The sequence below is a fragment of the Geotrypetes seraphini genome, chromosome 3 (genome assembly GCF_902459505.1).
Source record: "Geotrypetes seraphini chromosome 3, aGeoSer1.1, whole genome shotgun sequence".
Lineage (NCBI taxonomy): Eukaryota > Metazoa > Chordata > Amphibia > Gymnophiona > Dermophiidae > Geotrypetes > Geotrypetes seraphini.
Genome location: NC_047086.1, coordinates 150488939 through 150515546, shown reverse-complemented (window position 1 = coordinate 150515546; position 26608 = coordinate 150488939). Strand labels below are relative to the sequence as shown.

The window sequence follows — 26608 nt, the reverse complement described above, 5'->3', positions numbered from 1 at the left end:
GTCTGTCCATCTGCAGTAACCATTATCTCTTTCTCTGTCCGAGAGATCCCACGTGCCTATCCCAGGACCTTTTGAATTCAGACCCAGTCTGTCTCCTCCACCTCTTCTGGGAGACTGTTCCATGCATCTACTACCCTTTCTGTAAAAAGTATTCCTTAGATTACTCCAGAGCCTATCACCTCTTAACTTCATCCTATGCCTTCCCATTGCAGTTTCCTTTCAAATTAAAGAGACTCGACTCATGCGCATTTACATTACGTAGGTATTTAAACGTCTTTATCATATCTCTCCTCTCCCTCCTTTCCTCCAAAGTATACAGATTGAGTGAGATCTTTAAGTCTATCCCCATACGCCTTATGATGAAGACCACATATCATTTTAGTAGCCTTCCTCTGGACCGACTCCATCCTTTTTATATCTTTTTGAAGGTGCAGCCTCCAGAATTGTACACAATATTCTAAATGAGGTTTCACCATGTCTTATACAGGGGCATCAATACCTCCTTTTTCCTACCAGCCATACCTCTTCTTATGCAACATAGCATTCTTCTAGCTTTTGCTGTCACCTTTTGTGCTTGCAAGTAGGAAGGTGCTAGGCCCCAGGCTTGTTTGTAACAGATGCATGCAAATACTGTTCAAATTTGCATGCATCTGTTACAAACAAGCCTGGGGCCTAGCACCTTCCTACTTGCAAGCACACTTCACTTTACACAACCCCACATGTACAACCAGAAACAAAAGCATCTTTGCATACCCAAAGATCACAGACTGCAAATACAAATCCTTCCTAGACAGAACCTTCATGTTCCAAGCAAACAGACAGCAATCCTGGCTGGGAAACCACATAAATAAAGCCGAACAGACCTACAACACATTCTGAAAATCAATTAAAACCGCTCTATTTGACAAATTCCTTGCCTAACTAGATGACCTCCCTCAGATATTCTTTCCCCTTACACTCCCAATGTATTACGTAACTTCTTTCTCTCATGTATTCCTTCACTATGCTTCCCTAATTATTATGTAACTTCTTCCTCTCACACTGTGTAATTCGCTGATTGTCCAGCCTTCTTTCTATGTAAACCGCCTAGAAGTCAATCTGACTATGGCGGTATAGAAAAATAAAGTTATTATTATTATTATTTTCAACCTGCTTGGCTACCTTAAGATCATCACATACAATCACACCCAAGTCCCACTCTTCTGTCGTGCACATAAGCTCTTCACTCCCAAATCTATACTGTTCCCTCGGGTTTTTGCAGCCCAAATGCATGACTTTGCATGTACTACATCAAATGCCATGGGAAAAATCAAACTGAAGCAAAACTGAACATTTATTTTGAAGTTGTAGTTGTTGGATTTTAGAAAGAAGAGAGATCAATAAAGTTTTGGTACTAAAGTTAGAACGAAACCCATATTGGAACGGTTGAAGTAATGAAAATTTCTCTAGATAATTAGTAAGTTGACCCATTACAATTGATTCTAACAACTTTGTCACCAATGGTATATTAGCAATTGGTCGATAATGTGAGGGGATAATGGGGTCTAGATCTGATTTTTTCAGAAAGGGAAGGAGAGTTATTTGCCCCATAGATTGCGTAAAGTATCCATTTTCTAGTGAATAATTTAATAAAATGGTCAACCAAGTTATGACCTGAGAAGGAATATTGGAAAAAAAGATATGTCTGAAAAGGGTCCAATGAACATTTATACTTTCTCAATTTTTCATATAATTTGAATACTTGGTATTCAGAAACTGGGTCAAAAGAACACCAGTAATGATCAACTGGTATTTCCAGTGCAGAATTATTTGAATGAGAGGAGAGATGTTCAATATTTCCTGCAGGAAAAGATTGCCTAATGAGAGAAATTTTGTCTTGAAAAAAAGCAAGCTAAGACATCTGCAGAAGGAGATAAAGATTGCTCAGACTTTGAGTCAGAATTAGTCAGAGTACGCCAGAGTTTAAAAAGAGTACTGCTCTGATTATTAGACTTAGCTATTTTGCATCCATAATAGGTTTTTCTCGCTTTCCTAAGTTCAAAATTATATTTTCTAATTGCAGATCTCAAGACCACCCTCCACTTCTTTTTACCCAACATTTGTTTTTTGTGACTCTAGCTGTCCTTTCACACTTATTGTACTTCCTTTCTCACAAGATGTTACTAATTATAAACCGCTTTGATTCAGGACCTGAAATGCAGTATATATTAGGTTTTTAATAATCATAAACAATCATATTGAGTATTGGTAAACATAATTTAATTGATTGCATTTAAAACATTAGTACTAGTGCAGCAAATTTTGTATCATGACTCCTGTCTTTGTACTGCCCTAAGCATAAGATCAGTCAGGAATGGAGCTGTTGACAGAGTGCATTACCAGAACACTAGAATGAGTTCATCTTCAAGTGTGGCTCCCTTATAATGGAATAAGCTTCCAGAATGATTATAGTAGTGTATGTCTAAATGTAGTTTTAAGAAATAGTTGAACCCACACCTATTTTTACAAGGTTTGAAATGTGTGGAAGTATATTATAGAATGTTCAATGATTTTATTATTGTTTGAGTCTTATGTACTGTATTGTTATTGACTTTAGATTCAGGACAAAGATATGGATATATATGGACAATATGATACATTTTTCATATATTATATATTTTTAAATTTGAAGCTGGGGTCAGTACATTTTTACCGACCCCAACTTCAAAGCCCTGATAGAAAACTACTTTAAGTACTTACTGTAAACTGTAGCTTATCTATAAGTGAGAGTGCTATATCATGACTAGGACAGGGTTCTCAAATTTGTTCATGTAACCTTACTGCCAAACTGGTTTTCAAGATATCCGTGATAAATATGCAAGAAATATGCAAGAAATATGCAACTCCACATATGCAAATTTATCTTATGCACATTCGTCATGGGTATCCTGAAAGCTTGACTGGATGTCAAGCCATTAAAAAGAGATTATGTACTTACCCTGGTAAGCTCTTTTCCAGTAGACAGATGAGACATTCTAGACAATAGGGTTATTTCCCCATACTCGCTTGCTCTGCAGAAAGAATCCACTCTGTATTTTTCACTCTGTCTCTGTAGTAGTTCACTGATTGGTTTAGCGCCCTCTACAGTCAGTACCCAAGCACTGAGAGGCACCCACCTATGTGAAGTAGAGGCACCTGTAATAACAGGCTAAACAAAGTGTTCTGCTGAAAATAATGAAATAGTACCATTAACCGTCAACTCACGCTCCAAAGGAGCGAAGCACAATTCCCCAAGAAAATGAACATAGAAATAAATTATTTCCATCCCTCAAGGGTGAGTGACCTTCAAGAAGCACTTGGAGAAGCATAAACAGACTGAAACTGTAAATAGGCGCAGAAAAGCCAGAGCGGGGAATCTAGAATATTACTTCAGACTAACTAAGGATAGCGACACAAACAATCACCATTTACCTCAAAATGCGCCCTAAATCGAACATTCAAGGGTCTTATGGGACACTGCAAGGCCATCCAAACATCACACATACACCCAAGTCTGAAAAAAAGAAGACACAGAAAAAAAGTGGAGAAAAAGCCTCAGTTAAGCTTCATATGGCTAAAACAACTCCACTTATGTGTCTTCACTATATCAAAAATAATGGTGAAAAAATGAGGTACAAAAGTAGCCCCCCCAAAAACACTTCACATCCAGCATGCCAAAATCTCACATACAAACTGTGTGAAAAAAGATTGCAGTCCAGAGGCACAGTCAGAAATATTGCAACCTGAGCAAGGAAAAAGGAAAAAATTAGCTGTCCATGAACTCCCAGCTGTTTCCAATCAGGCTTACTCCCAAGCCTCACTACTCAGGCTTCATGGGTAAACAGCCCACCTGATGGGGAAATATCCGTTTCGCTCTTGCTGCATCAGGGGTGAAAAACTTCCTGCATCAAAGGCAATCCACGACCCTCCATGCAAATCCTTCACAGATTTCACAATCAATGCGATGCTGGCAGCAGGAAACACTGCAGAACACAACAGCCCTTATATATTCATGATTCCACCTCCTAGATACCACCAGCCAATCACTGCTCCTTAGCAACCTCTCAATCAGGAAGCTAACCAAAAAATGCAGCCCATTCAATCCGGGCATTCAGTCCTGTTGGTTGAACAGATTGTAACAGGTAAATCCAGCGCTGTTCTTGCTGTCTCAACAGACGCCATCAATCACCACGTCTGGATGAGTAGGGGAAATGCTCAACAATGCAGCGCAGAGAGCTGAAATCATGCTGAGCCTCAAGACAATGAGCCACCATCGGTTCCTCCACATGCTGAGTATGCAGGCATGATCTATGCTGGTCTTCAACCGGTGAGAAGTGTGACCTACATATAGCATCGCACAGGGGCACAAGATGATATACACAACCCCCTCCGTCACACACGAAGTGCTGCTCCGGAGGTTATAAAGTTTCAAGTTTTATTAAAATTTTGATGTATCGCAATATCATTAATTCAAAGCGATTTACAATTAAAACGGGGTCTTAATTATTAACTAAAACCAACACAAACGGACCTGACATACCAATACATAAAGGAAGTAGGGAGAACAACAATAAGTATAGTAAAGGATACATACAAGGAAAATACAAATGGAGGACAAGAAAGTTTAAAAGTATTTATAAAAGTATAGTAGAAAATTAAGAACTTTTTTTTTCTTCAAAATCTCAGAGCCTAAGACAGAGGATTAATGAATTTAAGCATCAAATGGGATCAATAGGGATTCCGATAATTAGGTCTCAAAAGCATCCTTGTACAACCAGCACTTTAACAGTCCTTTAAATTTACTCAATGATTTTCTTCTTTAATAAATGATGGCAGGAAATTCCATATTCTGGGTGCTGTAACTGCAAAAATCGTATCTTGTCTTATATTTATTATATACTAAGTGATGGAATTACTAGAAGGTTTTTGTCCTCAGATCTCAAACTTCTAGTAGGAATAAATGGAATAATGTACCTTTCTAAAAATGATGGAGCTTTGGTTGTTAATATATTGAATGTTAATATTGCTATTTTGTAGGAGATTCTATGAACATTTGGAAGCCAAAGAGCTTCTTTAAGAAGAGGCGTCACGTGATCAAATTTTTTCCTATTCGTTATAATCTTAATTGAGGTGTTTTGAATTAATTGAAGTCTACGGATTTCTTTAAGAGCTGTTCCTTTATAGAGCAAGTTGCAATAGTCTCACTTTGAAATTATCAACAAATGTACAAGAATATTCAGTGATGATGAGTCCCTGGGTGGATAAGAACATACGAATTGCCGCTGCTGGGTCAGACCAGTGGTCCATCATGCCCAGCAGTCTGATCAAATGGCGGCCCTCTGGTCAAAGACAAGCACCCTAACTGACACTAGCCCTACCAGCATATGTCCTTGTTCAGCAGGAACTTGTCTAACTTAGACTTGAATCCCTGGAGGGTGTGTTCCCCTGTGACAGACTCTGGAAGAGCGTTCCAGTTTTCCACCACTCTCTGGGTGAAGAAGAACTTCCTTACGTTTGTACAAAATCTATCCCCTTTCAATTTTAGAGAGTGCCCTCTCGTTCTCCCTACCTTGGAGAGGGTGAACAACCTTTCCTTATCTACTGAGTCTATCCCCTTCAGTACCTTGAATGTTTCGATCATGTCCCCTCTGTTTGAGGGAACACACTGAGCAATTACCACAGCTCAGGTGTCCAGGAGAAATTTAAATGTCGGTTTCCATCCCCATTGGTTTAAGAACACTCGGGCTCAATATATCACACAAATTTCTATTGCGACCATAAGAAAACAAAATCCTTGCATTTTGGAAACAAGGATGCACCCATACAATATTCAAATGTCTCCAAAGAACCCTCTCAGTTGTTCTAGACATTTGATTAAAAGTAGATACAAAATAAATCACATCTTGTCAGGATGGATGTTCACAGTATTCTAATAAATCCTCCCTATGCTGTTCTTGACACTACAACCGCTGGGTATCCTCTTTGAATGAATTTTTCATGCAATTGAGCAGACTGTCTGCAGAATTCAGAATTGGTACTACAAATGCATCTATATTGAAGGAATTGGGCAAATGGAATGCTGGTTTTCATCGCATAAGGGTGCATGCTATTAAATTGTAATAAGGAATTGTAGTCAGTGTTCTTAGCAAAAACTGTGGTAACAAACTGACCATGTACCAATTCCACCATAACATCCAAAAATGCTAACTTTATTTGATGGTATGTCATGTCAAATTTTAATGAATGGCATGAATTAATGTAATCTTTGAACAGAAGCAGGTCCTCGAGAGATCCTTTCCATGCACAGAAAATGTCATCAATGAAGCGAGCCCATCCCAGGATCTCGCCAAAAAACTGGGAGGTATAAATGAATTGATCCTCAAAGTGGCCCATGAACAGATTAGCTATCATTGGGGCGAATGTAGCACCCATTGCCACTCCGGACAATTGCATGTAAAAACACCCCTCAAAAAGAAAATAATTCTTCATAGCCACAGAAGTTAATTTCAGCAAAAAATCCAGAGGAACCAACCAAGGTCTAGAATATCTCACCTATCTACTGGAAAAGAGCTTACCAGTAGTGCTGCCCGATTCGAATCGGTTCACCGATTCAAATCATGTTAATCGATTCGAATCGGTTCGTTTTTTATAAAAACCGGACTCACCGATTCAGCCGCAAGACGAGTTTGGGGAACTTCGGGCTATTTCATGCCGCCGGCCGCCAGACTCTTCCCATCTAATGTAAGTTCCGGTTTTGCGAAACCGGAAGTTACATCGGAAGAAATGAAAGGAATGGTGGGACAGTCAAGCGGTGAGCGAGTGGACCTCGTGCAGCAGACCTTGGCACTCGGCAGCAACAAATACTAGATTTGGCTGGCTCTTTCCCCGCATTTCTCCTCTCTTCCCCGCGATTTAATACCCAGTCCAGGCAGTAAGTAAATACATTGGCAGGGGGGCTGGTGAGCCTTGGGGGCTGGAAGCTGAAATCGGCAGGGGGGTTGGGGATGGAAGCTGAAATCGACAGGAGGGCTGGTGAGTCTTGGGGGCTGGGGCTGGAAGCTGAAATCGGCAGGGGGGCTGGTGAGTCTTGGGGCTGGAAGCTGAAATCGGCAGGGGGGCTGGGGATGGAAGCTGAAATAGGCAGGGGGACTGGTGAGTGTTGGGGCTGGGGAAGGAAGCTGAAATCGGCAGGGGGGCTGGTGATGGAAGCTGAAATTGGCAGGGGTGCTGGGGGTGGAAGCTGAAATCGGCAGGGGGACTGGTGAGTCTTGGGGGCTGGGGATGGAAGCTGAGAATTGGAAGGGCCTGGAAAAACTGAGAATCAGGCAGGGGGGCTGGGGAAACTTTGGGGATGATTTGCTTTGGGGAAGCTGTGAATCTATGTTTCTAACTAATTTTACAGCTATGTTATAGTTTGGATGTTCCTATTTTTGATATGATATTGCCTTGGTTAAATAAAATGTTTAAACTTAAAAAGCTGCATCATTAACAGTGAATCGAATTGAAAAATCGATTCAACAGGGTGAATCGAATCGAAATATTTTTCTCTGAATCGGGCAGCACTACTTACCAGGATTAAGTACATAATCTCTTTTTCCAGTGCAATAGGTGAGACATTCTAGACAATAGGGACATACAAAAGCAGTTCCCTCAAACAGCTAGGATGGGCTTGCTGCCCCGGGCCCTAAGACCGAGGACCTGAAGGATGAGTCCTGCCTTGCAGAAACATTCACTCTGTAAAACTTGGAAACATGGGAAGGAAAAAAAAACATGTTCCTGCCCCACAAATCTCCTCAGGCGGGACAGATTTAGCTTTGGACTACAAAGAAGCTATACTCCTGGTAGAAAGCGCCTTGATGGAAACAGAGGACCATTTCCCAGAAAGAATGTAAGCTGATGAAAAGGCCCTACGGATCCATCTGGATATCTGGGCCCTAGAAATGGGAGCACCCTGCTTAACCAAATAAGTCAGTACAAACAGATGGTCAGAGAGGCGAAACTCGTGAGTGACCTCCCATCCACATATGAGACTCCTGCATATGTCCAGAGACTACAACAGGCGGTCCTGAGTCGAGGAACCTGTAGGCATAAAGGCAAACAAACACACTGCCCGAGCAACTTGAAAAGCTGAAACAACGGCCTAGAGCAATGCTTCTTAACTTCAAGCCAAGTATTTATTTATTTTAAAAATTTATATACCGTTTAAACCTATACGGTTTACATATCGTTACATACATAATTCAGTAAAACAAATAAAATCAAACATTAACATATAATCATCAGAAAATCACATAAAGTGTCCAAAGGAACAATCACAAAGATCAGTTCCTAGAAAAATGCATCAACAAATAACTGTGTTTTTAATAGTTTTCTGAAATTACTCTCGTCATAACATTTTCGTAATTGACAAGTGAGTTCCACAATTTGACCCCTGACCAAGCTCCGCCCCAGACCCATCCAAGCTCCACCCCAGACCCTACCCCATAATAATAGTACTAATTGTAACAGAATTTATTTCATCCATTTTTTATATACACACAATATAATCTTAATACATAATGGTAACCACAATATTAAAAAAAAGCACAAAGCACACTATATGCAGAGAAAATGTTAATTATCATTTATATTCAATTTTTTTTCCAAAGAGGTTAAGGCAGATGACTTAAAAATATGCAATCAGTAGCAACTAAAGAAAAATAGACAAATATAGAACAAAATATAGACAGCAGATATAAATTCACAAAACTGACATTTTGATCACTAAATTGAAAATAAAATTATTTTTCCTGCCTTTGTTGTCTGGTGATTTCATGAGACTCTGGTTGCATTTCCTTCTGACTGTGCATCCAATATTTATTTCTGCTTCCTGCATGCTTCCTCTCCTCCAGACCCCATTTCCCTTCTCCAACCATCATCTCTCTCTCTCTCTATCCCTCCGTAAGTCCAACTTTTCTTCCTCTCTCCTCCACCCCTATTGGCAATATAATAAGTCTCCCTCTTTCACTGTCCATCTGTCTTGAGAGATCGAGACATCTCTCCCGCTCCACATCCAACATTTCTCCCTCTCTCATCCCCAGGACCATGTGCAGTATTTTTCACCACTGCCCACCAGCCCCATGCCCATTTCTTCTTCTATCACTCCTCTCCAGAACAATGCCACATTTCTCCTTCCATCACTATGTCCAACATTCCTCCCCCTTGTATCCCCCTTCAATCTGCCCTCTCCACCACCATATCCAACATTTTCCCCTCTCATCCTTCTATTCCCCATGCATCTCTACCTCACTTTTCTCTATACCCAATTTTCCTTTCCTCCTTTTCCCAAGTGCACTCTCACTCACATACTTATGCCCATCAATTCTCCCTTTCTATTCCATCCCTTCTGTGTCCAATGTTCATGCCCCTTCCCTTCCTTCTGTGTAGATTTTGTGCCACCTCCAGGCAGAAACTCCGAGGGCCAGCCCCCTATTCGCAAAGGGGCATTCGGCATCCTGGTGTCCTTCTGGCAGGGTGTGCAGGAAGGGGCGGCGGAAGGTTGGAAACACCTGTAGCCCACATACTGACCTCGGAAGCTCTGGGAAAATCTCTGCGACATGGAATGTGCATACTGTCTGAAGCATCTGGAGCCCAGAAAATCAGAACGCCCAGACCGCTAGAGGATCTGGGTCTACTATCAGGCAGGGACTTTGGGCGCCGGTCCAATACTGAATCCATAAGGACATCCAGGCTTGCTAAAGTTGCCTTGGAAATGGAATCACCAGCCCACTGCCTGACCCAGAGCAGTCAGTGGGCTGAAATGGAGTACACCGACACTTTTGCCAGCACTTTCAAAAGGCCAAAAAAGGCATCCACTATATAGTCCATCCCAGCCAGCAGCAGTTGAGGAGGAGGCTCCATCGCTCAGTCTCTAGAATGCATACAGGTGCGTGCGACAAAAGACGTCACCGCAGCAGCTTTAGTGCCCATTTGGCCTTTTCCTGAGGACCATATCTACACAGCGGTCCTGCATAACTCCCCCATCACTGGAAAGAGAAGTGCGCTTAGTCATTTGTGCCACCAAAGAATCCACTTTGGGCTGCCCCAAAAGCTGCTGACACTCCTGCGCCAGTGGATACAAGCGGACATAGCTCTAGGACTCTTCAAAGTATCTTCCAGAGAGTCAACTGTTCAGAGACCATAATCTCATATCCGGATGCCAGAGAAAGGTCACAGAATGTGAACGCCAACTACAAAGCCAGGGAGAAGAAGTGAACGGAACTGGCTGAGTAATTAAGTTCAATTCCTGGAAAGATAAGGCAGAGCCGCAAATTTAATTAAGCACAGGACAGTAGGATCCGGATTCTCCCAAAGGATCCACGGATCCAGCACATAAGCCTGGATCTCCTGAGGTTGGAAAAGGTGAACTGTCAAACAATGGATCAGAGAGATCAGGATCAGAGAGGTCAATGAATCACAGAGGTCAGGATCAGCATCCAAATTATGAGCAGGCAGACCAACAGCTGGGTCAGGTGGAGGCAAAGACATGCCCGAAGGAATCATGCCACTAAAAAAACATCCTGGGGGGAAAGGAGATTGCATAGGCGAACACGCTTTTTCTTTTTTAACTCCGACTACAAAACCTCATGATTTTAGAGAAGGTATCCGGCTTCTGGGGCATAGAGTCACTCTTAGATGACTTAAATTTGCATGTCTTAGGCTGCGGAGGGTACGCAACCAGGCTAACCAAAGAACCAGCTGTGCCCTGAAAGTAATGGAGGCCGCCCCGCTGGGCTGGCTGAGTGCCTGATCACCTGCTTCTGTGGGAGAAAAGTTGAGCCGGTTGCTATAACCCCTCAGCTGTGCCATGCAGCAAGTGGCACAAGAATGCTCTAGTCTGAAATAGAGAGTTGCGCGGGGACAGAAATCCCACCCGTCCCCGTGAGGAATCCCACCCGTCCCCACCCGTCCCTGTGAGGAATCCCTCCGTCCCCACCCGTCCCCGTGAGGAATCCCACCCGTCCCCACCCGTCCCCGCGAGGAATCCCCTCCGTCCCCGCCCGTCCCTATAAACTTCAAAAATAGTTATTTCATTTAATTATGCTACTGAATTAAAGGCTCTGTAGAAACCTATTTACAAATAAGCAAAAAGACTTTATTAATTTGAAAATATTAATTGGGAAGAATACATACTTTGTAAACAGGTTTCTACCAGAGCCTCTAATATTTATAAATTTTTATCAACACAACTAATATACTACTTTATCCTGAAGCAAAAAAAAAAAAGAAATAGAATTCTTTTCCTACCTTTGTTGCCTGGTTTCTGCTTTCCTCATGTTCTCATTCAATTCCTTCCATCCACTATCTCTCTTTTCTCTGTGTCTTCCATTTGCTCTGTTACTGTGCCTCTCCCTTTCTTCCCCCTTCCAAATTGGTCTGGCACCCATCTTCTTCTCTCTGCTCCCCCCATAGTCTGGCATCTGTTTTCTTCCCTGCCAGCGTCTTCTCCCTACTCTCTCTTCCCCATTTCCTTTCAGGGTCCTTCTCCCCCCCATCTTCTCCATGTCCTGTCAGCGTCCTTCTCCCCCCTCTGTCTTCCACATGTGCTTTCAGTGTCCTTCTCCCCCCTCTGCTTCCCCATGTCCTTTCAGCGTCCTTCTCCCTCTCTGTCTTCCCCATGGCCTTTCAGCGTCCTTCTCCACTCCCCCACACCCCCCGTCTTCCCCATGTCCTTTCAGCATCCTTCTCCACCCCTGTCTTCCCCATGTGCTTTCAGCATCCTTCTCCCCCCTCTGTCTTCCACAAGTGCTTTCAGAGTCCTTCCCCCCCGCCCTTCCCATGGCCTTTCAGCGTCCTTCTCCACCCCTTTGTCTTCAGTGCTTTCAGCGTCCTTCTCCCCCCCTCCTTCTCTACCGCCCCGGGTGCAGCACAGCCGGCCAGGTCCCCTTACTTTTGTGGCACTTCCCCGACCGACCGACAACAGCCCCGGTCCGACAAACCTCCCTGCCCTTAACCGCGAATCTAAATTACCTTCTTACAGCTGCTGTAAGAAGGTAATTTAGATTCGCGGCTACAGGTCAGGGAGGATTGTCGGACCGGGGCTGTTGTCGGTTGGTCGGGGAAGTGCCACAAAAGTAAGGGGACCTGGCCGGCTGTGCTGCAACCAGGGCGGACTGCCCCCTTGCCTTGGTAGCCACTCGAACCACGAGGCTTCTCCTTACCTGCCCTGCCTGCAGTACAGAGCCGAACGGAAGTCTTCCCGACGTCAGCGCTGACGTCGGGAAGACTTCCGTTCAGCTCTGTGCTGCAAGCAGAGCAGGTAGGGAGAAGAAAGCCGCGCGACTGAGTACATCCAGCCCCGCAGGAACCCCGCGACCCTCGGAGGCGTCCCCACGGGATCCCCGCGACCCTAGGGGGCGTCCCCACGGGATCCCCGTGACCCGAAGGGGGAACCCGCGGGATTCCCGTCGTCCCCGTGCAGCTCTCTAGTCTGAAAGCACTAAATTTGTACAATCCTGGCATGAATTCACAAGAGGATTCCATCCCAGCAGTTTTCCAGGAAAAATCAAAGTTTTGAAGAAGCAGGAAGAAGAAAAAAGATTGCTAATAATCCAAGATGGCCACTGGCACCAAATTTGCGCCAAAAACGCGATATTTTTCACACTTAAGTCCAAAAACGGCAATTTTAGGATTTTTCAGGAAGGGGGGGGGGAACACAGGGGAACATGCAGAAACTCAGAAAACCCCACTTTTTAAACATTCCCCGATGTCTCTCACAAGCTGTCAGCTCCTTCTACTCACTGTGACCTGATACACTGGACTCCACCTGCTCACAGCTCTTTCTCAGCAGCTGTAGAAGAACTCACTGCCACAATGCTGGTAATGCTCTTACAAAGCTGATCTTCGGGCTGCCGGTCAGACTCCATAATTTAAAGAGAGGGTAAGGTTGGGCAGACTGGATGTACCATTTGGGTCTTTATCTGCCATCATCTACTATGTTACTGTCTGACTATGCCTCCATCCCAGTGGACCACCGGATGCACACACAGGATGGGCAGCGGTGCTAAAATGTAGCCAGCACGTTGTGGAACACCGTTGAGCCTCCCAAACAGTCTACACTCGACTCCTACTTTAGGGACAGCCCTGATCTCCAAGGAAAACTATGCAGACTAGCTAACAGGTACCCAAAAAGGTATTGGCCTATCAGCTACAGATAGAACTCTGAATTCTCAAGCAGGCAGAGCTCCAAAATTGCTTCAAACACAAAATTACCCGCAAAGGGGAGGACATTACATCAAATTTAAAACAATAAAATGGGGAGAGCAGAACACATACAACTGCAGAAATACTTGCAGAAGGAAACACTGTAGAGTATGGGTGTCAAACTTAATCACATAAGGGGCCAAAATGTAAAACATAGGCTAAGTCGCGGGCCAAATTTTTATTAAGATACTTAGGGGTCCTTTTATTAAGGTACGCTAACCGTTTTAGTGCGCGCTAAATGTGCACCTTAATAAAAGGACCCCTTAGTCTTAGTAGAAGTATAGGGTTACAACCTCTCCAACCCCACGCCGGCTCTATGATACAAACAAAATAAATAAAAAATACTTTTTCTCTCTCTTTTAAGACCTAGTTCACGCCTGCTGTCTAACACCAGCTCTGGCAGGATACACATTTCAAATCTGACATATTTGTTGTCTGGTCATTAATTCAAATCAAGTTGTGGTCCCAGGCTCTGGTTGTCTTCTGATAACTCGCTTGCCAGGGTCTCCTTCTTTCTTCTTCCCTTCCCTCCCTCCATCCAGACAGCTGAAGACAGGCACCTTCCCCAGCAGTCTGAGACAGGAGGGAGCATCTACAACGCGCAGATACTAAGGCAGGAGAGGGCCAGAGGCCAAGAGAGGCCCAACAGTACACAACCATCTCCAGGCGCAGCTATCGGGAACAGTGCAGCTCTGTCAATGTGAAAAGGAGCTGCGTCGAAATTGGAGCCCTGCTGCCACCGCACGTTCCTCTCTGCCGCGGTCCCACCCGTCCTTTGATGTATGGGACCGCGGCAGAGGGGAACATGCGGCGGCGGTGGCAGGGCTCTGATTTTGATGCGGCTCCTTTTCACATTGGCGGAGATGCGCTGCACCTGATGGAGGGAGGGAAGGAACGGCGGGCCAAATCTCGGCAATGGCAGGAATTGTTTGGTGGCCCAAATTTTATCACCCCGCAGGCCAGATTTGGCCCATGGGCCAGAGTTTGACATGTCTGCTATAGAGGATGCTAAACCAATCAGTGAAGTACTACATAGGTAGAGTGAACAATCTGGAGTGGATGCCTTCTGCAGAGCATGCAAGCAGGGCCAAGAGAAAATCCGGACCCTGGTACAAAGAAAGTGTTGTGCTAGTGACATAGTGGATCTTAGAAAATTTTTTTATCAGCTTTAGCTTGCTGAATGAGTGCTCTGCAGAGGAGACAGTGGCAGGAATTGTCAACAGAATACACAAGCTGACGCATATATTTGGAAAGAGTACTTCCAGTTTGTACTTTTTTAAGCAGTTCAGCAGCTTCAATGGGTTCAGCTAGTTTTCTCCAAAATTTGATCGATGAACAGTTATAACTCATCTCCATTACAAGATCTTCACTGATATCAGCAGGATATTGATTTGTCAGTGATTTTGATTTTTCTTTCAGCTCATCTACAGGAATTGTTAGGTACTTCCAGAGGAAGCTGAACTTCTCAGAAATGGTCACTGCAGCATTGAAACGAACTGAGTCCACATTAGCCAACATTACATAGGAAACAGCCTTTCTGAAATATGCTTCTTTAGGGGAGTCATCCATTTCATGTTGTTGTGACAATTTGGCATCTTCACCATGGAACCTCCTTTTGTGTCACCACGATTTCCAGATAGTTTAATTTCTATGTGTAAATAGGAAGCAACATGCTTAGCTTCACTCCACATATTTTTCCAGCTGTTGCGGAGATCTGTCAGTTCTGAAATCAAGATTTTTATGTTGGACAACTTCAACATCCAGTGTTGCATTTCTGGATTAGATAACTTTTTTACAGATATCAAACTGGAACTAATTTTTTGTACCATACAACAGACATTATCACACAAACAAATGTCACATAAGACAAAGCTCCATTAATCTCTGTTCTTGTTTTGGCAGTTAGGTTCAGCTTCAAGAAGTCTTCTAATGCTAATTTGATGCTAGGCAGATGGGCTACAAAGGGCTTCACACTTCCAACACAGTCTGACCATCGTGTGCTAGATATGCCATGAAGAGAACAGCCAATACGATTTTGCTAAATTTTCCATCGATGTGGACTAGAGCTAAACAAGTTATAAACAGTTTGTATAGTTCCAAAATCTGTTATAGCTTCAGAAATACATTCTGCAGCATCATTTCCACACAAATTGAGTGTGTGGCATCCACATGGAGAAAATAGAGCTGTTGGACATCGCTTAAGTATTCTTTCTTGTGCACCTTTATATTTTCCTGACACGTTGGCTGTATTGTCGTAACCCTGGGCTTCATTGGGCCCCCCTTGAGCTTCATAGGCCCTGGAGCAATGCACTGGCTACACCCTCCACTCTCCTTGGGCTTGCATGCGAGTATGGGTAAATAACCCTATTGTCTAGAATGTCTCACCTATTGCACTGGAAAATGAGTTTGAGAAATCTGGTGATAGGGAAATGGAAGCATATTGTGATCAGATCAAGCTTAGGAAACCTCCAGTCTGAGGGCAGCAAACAGGTCAGATGTTCAGGATATCTCAAATGAAAATGCATTATACAGATTTGCATGAAACTTTTTTGATGCATATTAAGAAAATAAAAACAACCAATGGCTTGTGGATCTCAAGGACTGGGGTCCCCTATTCTTGTTTAAACTCGACTAGGAAGAAGTTAGAATAAATTGGGTATTTTCTTTTTTCTTTTTGAATCTCTGTTGGATACTTGCATTTCCTCTCACAGTCTCATTTCATTTACATATTACCTTGTAAATAGAGCTGTGACTACTGTTGCTTATCAGTTATTCTTTAACAGCATCTTTTTTAATCAAAATTTTTATCTTAAATAGAGATAAAGATATGTTGAAAGTGGAGCTCTTAAGACATTCTGAGAACATTGATCTCAGTCTTTTGATTCAAAACAGTGTGAAGCTAAGTACTTCTGAGAACAATAGAATGCTACTGAAAATCACTGTTAGAATAAATAAATCTTGCTGAATTCCAACAAGAAAATGACTATGAAGGCAAAAAAAGCCATTTCTTAACTCAGAATACTAGCAATCTGAACAAAAAGTTGCAAATAAATAAATAAATAATAATAAAAAAAAGATCTTATGCACAAACTGATGATACATGACTGAATATTGCATTGTTTATGAAACATAATTAAGCATACAAACAAGTCTCTTGCTAAGTGAGGGTAGCTGTATATCACTGTAACCATATTTTATGTTACAGAAATGACAAATGTATTAATGAAACATACATGTCTGTAAGGAATATTTGCAGTACAATGTTATACACAGTAAATTAAACTCATCCATCTATGTGCTTTTACTTACTTTAGTGTCTCTGCAAGATAGAAGCTTTGTTGTACATCATCGTGACTTGGGTTTTTGGCATAAACATCTCTAATTCCAGAATATCCCCCATCTAGTTTACAGTGCTTCTCTAGTGCCTGTGTGAAGAATAAACTTAAGCTTTAGAAAAATCATCAACTAGCAATTTTATTCTTAGTCTGCTAAAATCTATTATATTAGAATCTCTTGCTAAATTAAGTCCTGCTGTGTCTGTATATTTGGGCACAATTCCAAATTATACACAGGGAAATCACAGAAAGCAATAATAAAAAAGGAAATGAAAAGAAAAAGTATTCAACCCAAAATAAAGTAAAAAAAACAAATATATATTTGGAAAGAGTACTTCCAGTTTGTTATATATTGAGATAGATTAGTTTTTCCTTCTGCTTAGTATATAGTTTACTGCCTGATGATAAGGATATCCTATTTTTATACCTATTTTTGCATAGTTTGGATTTCAAAGTTTTCTTGTAACTCTACACCTTACTCCGCTTTAATTCTTTATTATTGTATTATTTATTGTATGAATTTAAAGTTTTTAGAAGGTTGATGATGGTTTATCAAATATCTAATATAATAAAACCCAAAGCGCGCATGCGCACTCTTACCTGCGTGCTTCCGTTTTCTGTGAGCTGTAGGGCCCCGCAGGCAAGAGAGCACATGCGTGCTTCTACTCCCTCCCTCACTGTAACTTTGCCACCGTCGTTCACCGCCTCCCCTACCCTCCCGTGCATCCTTTCCCGGCGCACACGAAACCCCATTGATCCTCCCACCGTGAAACGCACAAACCTCTGGCTTCAGCAGCGGCGTGGCAGAAGAAATCAGAGCATGGGAAGGCCGCGAAGCAGCGTCTTTAATGTGATGTGCCGCTGCTGGAGCCGGAGGTTTAACGGTTGTCTCGCGGTGGGAGGGGTGGGCATAACCCAATCAAGGACAACAGCGGAGCAGCCAGTGAACAGGACCAAGAACAGATACACCAATGTTCTGCCCTGTGAGTACACTTTGCGTCTCTTCCTCCTCTTCACAGCCCCTCCATTCACACCTTTCTCAATCACCTCTCCCTTCTCCTTTCAAACGATCATTACAGGGTGAGGCTTCAATATATAGGAAGTGACCCCAGCACCGACTATATTAATGCAAATTACGTACTGGTAAGACTGGATCCGTCCCAGCACTAGCCCATCTGGCACTCTGTCTCACGGTAGGAGGGTCAATGGGGTCGGCTGCATGGCGGAGATAGTGGCGGGGGAGGGGGGGAGGGTTCTACTGCACAGGGGGATGGCTAGCAGGCAGGTTGGCTTTGGAGGGTGCAGGAGGAACAAACTATGGAAGGCAGTGAGGGGCAGCAGGGAAGAGGTACTGCTGGACCGGGGGAGCAGGGAAGAGGGACCAGGGGAGTAGGTAAGAGGTGTTGCTGAATAGGGGGAGCAGGGAAGAGGTGCTGCTGGCTGGGGGGGGGAGTTCTACTGCACAGGGGGATGGCAGGCAGGCAAGCTAGCTTCGGAGGGTGGGGGTGGGACAAACTATGGAAGGCAGTGAGGGGCAGCAGGGAAGAGGGACCAGGGGAGCAGGCAAGAGATGCTGCTGGATAGGGGGAGCAGGGAAGAGGTGCTGCTGGCTGGAGGGGGGGGAGAGAATTCTACTGCACATGGGGATGGCAGGCAGGCAAGCTGGCTTTGGAGGGTGGGGGTGAGACAAACTATGGAAGGGAACATGTGAGGGAAGGAGGATTTACTAGCACCCATTAATGTAATGGGCTAAAACACTAGTTAAACATAAACTGTAATGCTGTATGAATTTAAAGCTTCTTGAAGTTTGATGATTTTTTTTATCAAATATGAATTGTATATCTACGCATTTATTTTAACTATTATATATTGAATGAGGTTGATGATTTTTTTTATCAAATATGAATTGTATATCTACGTATTTATTTTAACTATTATATATTGAATGAGGTTGATGATTTTTTTTATCAAATATGAATTGTAAATCTAAGTATTTATTTTAACTATTATATATTGAATGAGTTGAATTCGCTAATCTTGATTTTATTAATTTGTAAGTGGGTCATTGGAATTTATGATGAGCCCTTACGTTTGTGTTTTAGTTGTATTTGAATGTATTTATGTGCATTCTTTGCTGTTATTATACATTAATTGCTATTATATGTACATTATATATATTTCTTTAGTATATCTTTTATATAAATATTGTATGTTTTTAATTTGTTTATATCCATGTATGTACTTGTAGACTCCTGAGGCAGGCCGGTTAGGCCGAAACATGTGCATGTCGGGTCTCTGAGTCATTGGATGAATTTATGAGGCTTTGAATGAATAAAGGATCTATCAGATAAGGCTTTGAATGAAATTTGGATCTCTCAGATGAGTTGAAGGACACTTTTGTTTGGTGCGCACCATTCTGATTGGGACAATTCCACTTTGGTTCTGTGCTTTTGAGTTTGTGGTTATGATTCCCCTGTTTCATTTTGTGAAAAGCTTTGAGAGCCTTGAAAATCGCTCTGAGTTCCAACAGATTGATGTGACACTGACGATCCGTACTGGTCCAGTGGCCTTGAGTACAGAGACCATCGAGATGAGCGCCCCAAGCGTAGGTCAAGGAATCTGTTGTGAGGACCTTCTGATGAGGGGGCGTTTTGAAACAGCAAGCACCAGCAGAGAGACTGTCTCAATGAAAGAGTGACTACAATGTGTCGAGAAAGTGGGTCGCAAACCTGCGTCCACTGAGATGCCAGGGTCCAATGAGGAATTCTGAGGTGAAGTCTGGCAAAAGGAGTCACGTGTATTGTGGAGGCCATGTGACCCAGTAGTACCATCATGGGTCTCGCTGATATGGAGGAACGGGAAGACACTGTATGACAGAGTTGAAGGAGGACTTCCAGACGTTGTTGCAGAAGGAATGCTCTGAGTTGGATAGTATCCAGAACAGCTCCAATGAATTGTAGATTCTGAGAGGGTTGAAGTTGGGATTTGGGAAAGTTGATTTTGAATCCCAAACTCTGTAGGAACCACGTAGTCCGTTGGGTTGCTACAATAACCCCTTGAGATGTTGAATCTTTGATGAGCCAGTCGTCCAGGTAGGGAAATACCTGAAGACCATGGTTTCTGAGAGCTGCGGCTACCACTACCAGACACTTGGTGAACACTCTGGGAGATGAAGCCAGGCCAAAGGGCAGCACTCTGTATTGATAATGCAGATTCCCCACCCGAAATCTGAGATATTGGTGGGAGGCTGGATGAATGGGAATATGAGTATAAGCATCCTTGAGATCCAGAGAGCATAACCAGTCGTTCTTATCTAGGAGGGGATAAAGGGATGCCAGGGATAACATGCAAAATTTTTCTTTGACTAAAAATTTGTTGAGAGCCCTGAGATCCAGAATGGGCCGCCCGTCTTCTTCGGAACAAGGAAATAACGGGAGTAAAACCCCTGTTCTGCTGTTCCAAAGGAACTGGTGCGATGGCATGGAGGCGAAGCAGAGCTTGAGCTTCATGAAGAAGAAGGGTGGCCTGGTATGGACTGGAAGGATACTCTCTTGGAGGAAGCTCTGGTGGAACCTGAGTGAAATGAAGTGAGTATCCTTCCCTGATGATTGACAGCACCCAGATTTCAGATGTGATTGCCTCCCATCGGTGATAAAAATTATGGAGACGACCTCCAATAGGGGGAAGATAGTTCAGAGACAGAAAAGTGGAGGTTATGCTCTATTTTAAACAGTCAAAAAGGCTGCGTAGCCTTAGGTGCAGCAGAAGGTTGAGATTTCTGTTGCTTCCGATTCTGCTGTTTCTTGGGAGGAGGGCGAGTGTAAGGAGCCGCTCTCGGAGCAAAACGCCTCTGGTAAATAGGAGGATGGCGTCTAGGCTTGGCAGGAGCTGGTTTGGTTTAGGTCTGACAATAGAAGCAAAGGATTTTTCATGCTCAGACAATTTCTTGGTGGCTGCCTCAATAGATTCATCGAAGAGGTCATTGCCTGCACAAGGAATATTAGCCAAGCGGTCCTGAAGATTAGGATCCCTATCAATGGTACAAAGCCAGGCAAGGTGGCACATTGCTACAGAACAAGCAGCCTCCATGGCAGACAACTCAAAGGGATCGTAAGAAGACTGAAGTAGATGTAATCTGAGTTGTGATAGAGAAGATATGACTTCTTGAAATTCAAAGTGCTTTTTTGAATATCTAAATAACAGAAATTTAGGCAAAAGAGCAATGAGGAACTTAAACTCAAAATAAGTGATAAAATGGAAATTATAATTAAGGACTTTAGAGAACATCATGGCATTTTGATAGATGCGACATCCGAATTTGTCCATAGCAGGAGGAACGGTAGCATAAACCTTGGAAGGATGGGACCTTTTCAAGGATGACTCCACAAGTAGGGATTGGTGAGATAACTGTGAATTCTCAAATCCTTTGCAATGGAGAGTTTTATATCTGGAGTCTAATTACAGCTGGAATTGCATAAGGAGTCTCCAGGCATCTGGTAAAAGTCTGAGACAAAAGCTTGTGAAGAGGAAGCTTAAGTGACTCTGCCGGAGGTTGAGGAAATGCATGACTTCGAGATACTCCTTAGAGAATTTGAAACCAGTATCCAATTGAAGGTCCAAGTCAATAACCATCTGACGAAGAAAAGAGGAGAAAGATAGCTGATCCACCAATGCCTTGCCTCGAGAAGGACTCGAGGTCGTCGAGGCAGCCTGGGTCGAAGATGAAGCTTCGGCAGGAAAAAAAGGCATCGAAAGAATAGGGAGACTTGGACGAAGCAATCGAAACCGCTGAGTCCTTGAGGTGTGGAAGTGGAGACCTCGATCTAGGAGTCGGTGGTCTAGTAGAACTGGAAGGTGTAGATCGAGGCTTAGTTGAAGGAGGATGCTCTTTGGAAGAAGAGCTATGCCTGGAAGTATACCTCAAGGAAGGCCTCGATCGTCGGTGAGAATGGTGCTTGGAAGCAGATCTCAAAGATTGAGGAGACTTCACCCCGGAGATGGAAGCAGTCGATGCCACTAAGGAATGGATAGGGCTGGAAGCTGTGGATTGAAGCTCCAAAGGCTTGATTGAGGAACCTTGATGCACTCCCAAAGACTCTTTTCCTTGTATGGAGTGTGAGGATTCCTGTCAAGGCACTTGCAAAGAATCTGCTCCTTGCTTCACGTACATAGATGCCAGACCAGACACTCGCAGAGACTCTGCTCCTTGCATAGTGTGTGTAGGCTCAGACTGAGGCATAGGAAGAGGCTTGACCTCACGGGAGTCTGCAGAATGCCCAGGCTGGATTAGAGTAACAAGCTTCGGTCCATATTAGTGAGGTACTGAATGAATTACTTCTCTAACATGGTCTGGAAAGAAGCCGGCAAGGATGGATCTGCGTCTGAAACCAGACCACTTGCTTTAGCTGGAGGTTCCACAGAGGCAGTGGCAATGTGCTTCAACTTGGAAGTCTTAGGTACCACCACTGGAACTTTCTGCTGAGCATTCTGACCTGAGGATAAAGGGGAAGATACAGCAGACGTCGAGGAAAGCACCGCTGCAAACGAAGGTGGTCTGATGAGGCTCGAGGTCAAAGCAGTGGAGGCAGGAGGACCCTCTGTCGAAGGTGAGAGCGAGGTCGGCTTCGGAGTTGAGGAAGTGGTCGAATCCATCCCAAAGAGCTTCTCCACTGAAAGTAGACAATGTTTAAGGGCTTGAGGATGAAGAATAGCACAGCGCTCGCACGACTTTAGTGATGGTTTGGCCCAAGGCAATTGAGGCACCTACTGTGTGGGTTCGTGAGTGAAATCGCACGTTGACACTGGCTACACTTCTTGAAGCCTGTTGCTGGCCAGGACATAGGAGGAAAAACAGGCGCCGCAAAGTCGAAGCCCCTGGGCTGCGGCCGAGCGGCCTGCCCCAGCAGCCGAATGGAAGAAATAAATTTAAAAAAAAACAAACTAGAAATAAAAGAAATGCAGCGATTCGTGAAGAAAAAAACCCCACAAACTGCGTTGAGAGAAGGCACGAAGTAAGTTAAACGCAGAGAGTCAAAGAGGGACTTCTCGGCTCCGTGGAAAACTGAGAACTGAGGAGATGCGCCCTGTGCTCGGCGGGAAGGCACTCGCGCATGCGCGATGCGGCGACTCAAAACTTCTAGTTTCTACAAGCAAGTCTGCTTGCGAGACTTCCGCATCGAGGCTCCGTCGATGACGTCACCCATATATGAGAATAGGCTGCCTGCTTGTCCTGGGATAAAACATATTTGATTTATATTTAATACATATAACTATCTGTATTCAAAAATATGAAACCCTATATCTTCCATAAGCCAGATTGAGAGGTCTGGTATTAATTAAAGCTACGAGGCTCAAGGTGGGAAACGCAGAGAGAACAAAGACAGACAGAAAGTCACTAAAACAAAATGGAGTCACTAAATCAAGATGGAGTTCTTAATACCTCTATGTATGTATTTTGTATATCATACCTGATTTCCTCTATGATTCTGCCCCACCTAACACCTCACATAAATAGTGAATTCCCCTTTTCCTATGCTCTATATCAGTTTCCTGGTCTTTTGTTTATCATCCTGACTTTTTCAAAGTTTTAAATGTGTTTGAATGTATATAAGACCCTCTGATCAGGACTAGAAAGGTCTCTGTCATGCCCTGCTAACGCTTCAAGTTTACGTTTCAAGTTTATTCAAGTTTTTGATAAAACGCTTATCCGAAGGTACAAGCGTTGTACAAAAAAAATTTAAAAATAACAAGGAGACAAACTGGAGACCAATTAGACATTTATGACTAATAATAATTCTTGGGCTGACTAACATGCTTAAGCTACAGAAAACCAGGCCTCTTAAGTGCGCAAACTGAAACAGCGCATCTGGCGTATTCCACTGCGCCAGAATGAGATCCAGAATATCCTGATGCATAGGAAAAGAGTGGAAAGTAGTGTGGATCCCCCTATGAAGAGGGACCCCCCCACACGTGGGGCCTCTGATGGCACCTCTTTGAAACGCAGCACTGAGTAGACCTGCTGGATCAGGTCTGGCAGCTCATCCCTCTGAAAAAGGCGCACCACGGACACCTCCTCGCCAAAAAACAGGAAACCAGATGCCCCGCCACCAGAGGCCATCCCCCCGAGAGGATCCTGGAATTCCTCAAAAGGGTCCAGGTCCTCATCCAGGCCAACACGTTTCTCCGACCACAAATTAGCATCGCAAGCCACTCTTGGATAAGGGAGGAGGAAGATGGGACACCATAGGCGTAGAGGGAGGCAAAGCCACAGGGGATGCAGAGGGAACACTCCCCGAAACCCGCTGGGCGTACGCAGGACCCTCAGCTGCCTGAAAATAGGCTCTGCACAAAGCAAAAATTTAATTAGGGGAAAAAACCCCTGGGGGGTCTCATGGGACTCCCTGCCACAGCAGGGGATCCAGCAGAAACCTGCCCCTGTTTTTCCAATACAGGGGGAAGACAAAATGGAGGGGCCTGCCATCAAAAATGGTGTAGTTCCCGCCAGAAATAACCCCTCCAGGGCCTAAAGCAGCTGGGAATTTTGAACTATCCCAGCCTCTAAAGCAGGCACGACGGCATCAGCTGCTAAAGAAACAGCTGTGAGGGAATCTCCAGCCGAACTGGCGGTAAGGGAATCCTTTTTACCCTTACCATCAGTGGCTGAGGAAATCCCTCCGTGTGCAGTGGGGGAAGACTGGGCTTCCCCACTGCTCTCTGCCGACTCACGAGGCACTAGTGGTGGGGAGCCCTGAACGCTGGCACCCGCTGCAGATGAGGTTCCTCTACCGCACCGGCCTGTACAGCGCTTGCACAGACCAGCCGCGAGTGCATCTGGAGCACAATGAGCACTTTTTCCTCATTGCTCCATACGTGACCTAGCTAGAAGAAAAGTGTCAGTTAGTTGAAAAATATAGTAAAATACAGCAAATTTAAAGGGAAAACAACACTTCAGACCGGCACTATTTCAGGATATATATTTTTTTTTTACAGAACATACTCCACTGGCTCTCAAAGCAGTATGCCTTGCCTGAACTAGGGACAAGGCTTACTGCTGTGGCACCTCTACAAAAATGTTGGGGAGGTGGAGGAAAAGGGGGGAGGGACCTGCCGGGTGTGACACCCCGAGGTCGGACGGACTCCAAAACAGGGCCCACCCAAGCTCAATCTAGCACAAAAACGGGGACCAGGATCCCTAAACAAATTAGAACAGCCCTATCAAGGGAGATGGGTACAGCTCACTCACACCTGCTGGAGACTGAAAGAAGACTAATAGGAATAGGGAAAAGCACCTATTTTGTACTATTCTAGAGTTTTGTTTCAGTCTCCACCTGCTGGTCATGATGAGATATAACCCGCTTGTAAGATTAACTTATGCTGGTCTGGAGAGTTGCCAAAGAACTGTCATTTTCATCAGGAAATTATTGAAGCTATAGTGTCTTTCTCAGCAGAGAACATGATCAACTGGAGATTTACTTTTTTGAAAGCAACTTTTGGCTTGTTGGTACTGATGTTTGAAGAGGCACAGATCACTATTAAACCAAGGGTGTCTAGAGGCTTTCAGCTTATTAATACTTGTGACAAGACAATATGGTTAGATGCTTCAGAGAGAACCATGAACCAGATATGGGCTTGTTTGGATAAGAGTAAAGAAGAAGTCAGTTGGGAAAGAGGGTGAAAGGGAAGGGCCATGAATGTGTGAACGTTTAATTTGAATGGGGAAGATATTGTACTGATGACAGAAAGAATTGGATTAGGAGATATCAGTCCACAACAATGGGAAGTCAGATGGATTACCAAGGGACAATATGGTGAATAAAGGAGATAACCAGATCAAGAGTATGGTCGGCTTGGTGGGAGGGAAATGAAACCCATTGCAACAAGGATAGATCTGACAGAGAAGATAGGAAATAAGAGTCCCGGGGGTCATGGGAGGCATCTATGTGAAGATTGAGATCTCTTATAATCAAAAGATTTACCGCTAGTAAGATCAGCAAGGGCCTGGTGGCAAGCCTCCCACTGTTTGGCCGCAAGGGAAGGGAGCAGTAGAAAAGAGCAAGAAAAAGTGGTTAGCAAGCATCAATTCACAGACTTTTAAATATTTGAAAGGTATTAATATGCAAACAAATCCTTTCTAGAAAAGGGGAAGAAGTAGAACATGAACTGAGGTTGCAGAGGGATCAACTTAGGAGTTATGTCATGAAGTACTTTTTATTGGCAGGGTGCTGGATGCCTAGAATGCCTTCCTGCAGGAGGTGGAGGTAAGTAAAATGGTAATGGAATTAAAATTTGAGTGAGATAAACTCAAAGGATTTCTATATGGGAAAAATGGAATCAAAATAAACTTAGTGCTGCTTTAGATGGTAATTCCAGTAACTGGTAGATAAGACCAGTGCTGGGCAGTCTTCTACAGTCTTTGCCCTAAAATTGGCAAGGATAAATCAAGAATACATATTTTATATTGAAGAAAAAAACAAAAGGGAACCTTTACGATGGAAACACCAGAGCAATCAAAAGTGTAGGGGAGTGTGTGGCACAGTGGTTAAAGCTACAGCCTCAGCACCCTGGGGTTGTGGGTTCAAACCCTCGCTGCTCCTTGTGACCCTGGGCAAGTCACTTAATCCCCCCATTGCCCCAAGTACATTAGATAGATTGTGAGCCCGCCGGGACAGACACGGAAAAATGCTTGAGTACCTGAATAAATTCATGTAAACTGTTCTGAACTCCCCTGGGAGAACGGTATAGAAAAATTGAATAAATAAAAAAAATAAATAAAATAAAATAAAGGCAGAGATGTCCACAGCCAAAGTCCAGATCAACCAAAACAGTCTTTACTGATGACAGCAAATGTAGGTGCCAAAGCAATTGATGAAAGCTAATGTAGACTCGACACAAAGTGTTTTCGCTAAAATAGCCTTTGTCAAGAGTCTATTTTGTAATAGACTTCTTATAAAACATCAACAGATGGTGAAAACACTGAAAATGTTGAGCAAAGATAAACAGCCGAGTTAAAAAAC

At 43.7% G+C, this 26608-nt stretch overlaps 1 protein-coding gene across 1 annotated transcript in view; it reads right to left on the bottom strand.

Annotated features, from left to right (window-relative positions):
- MAN1A1 (mannosidase alpha class 1A member 1) overlaps positions 1–26608 on the bottom strand; it is a 260475-nt gene that overhangs the window by 26878 nt on the left and 206989 nt on the right. The window contains exon 11 of the mRNA XM_033939003.1: positions 16570–16685. Coding sequence (XP_033794894.1) covers positions 16570–16685 — 116 coding nt within the window. The remainder of the gene's footprint in view (positions 1–16569; positions 16686–26608) is intronic.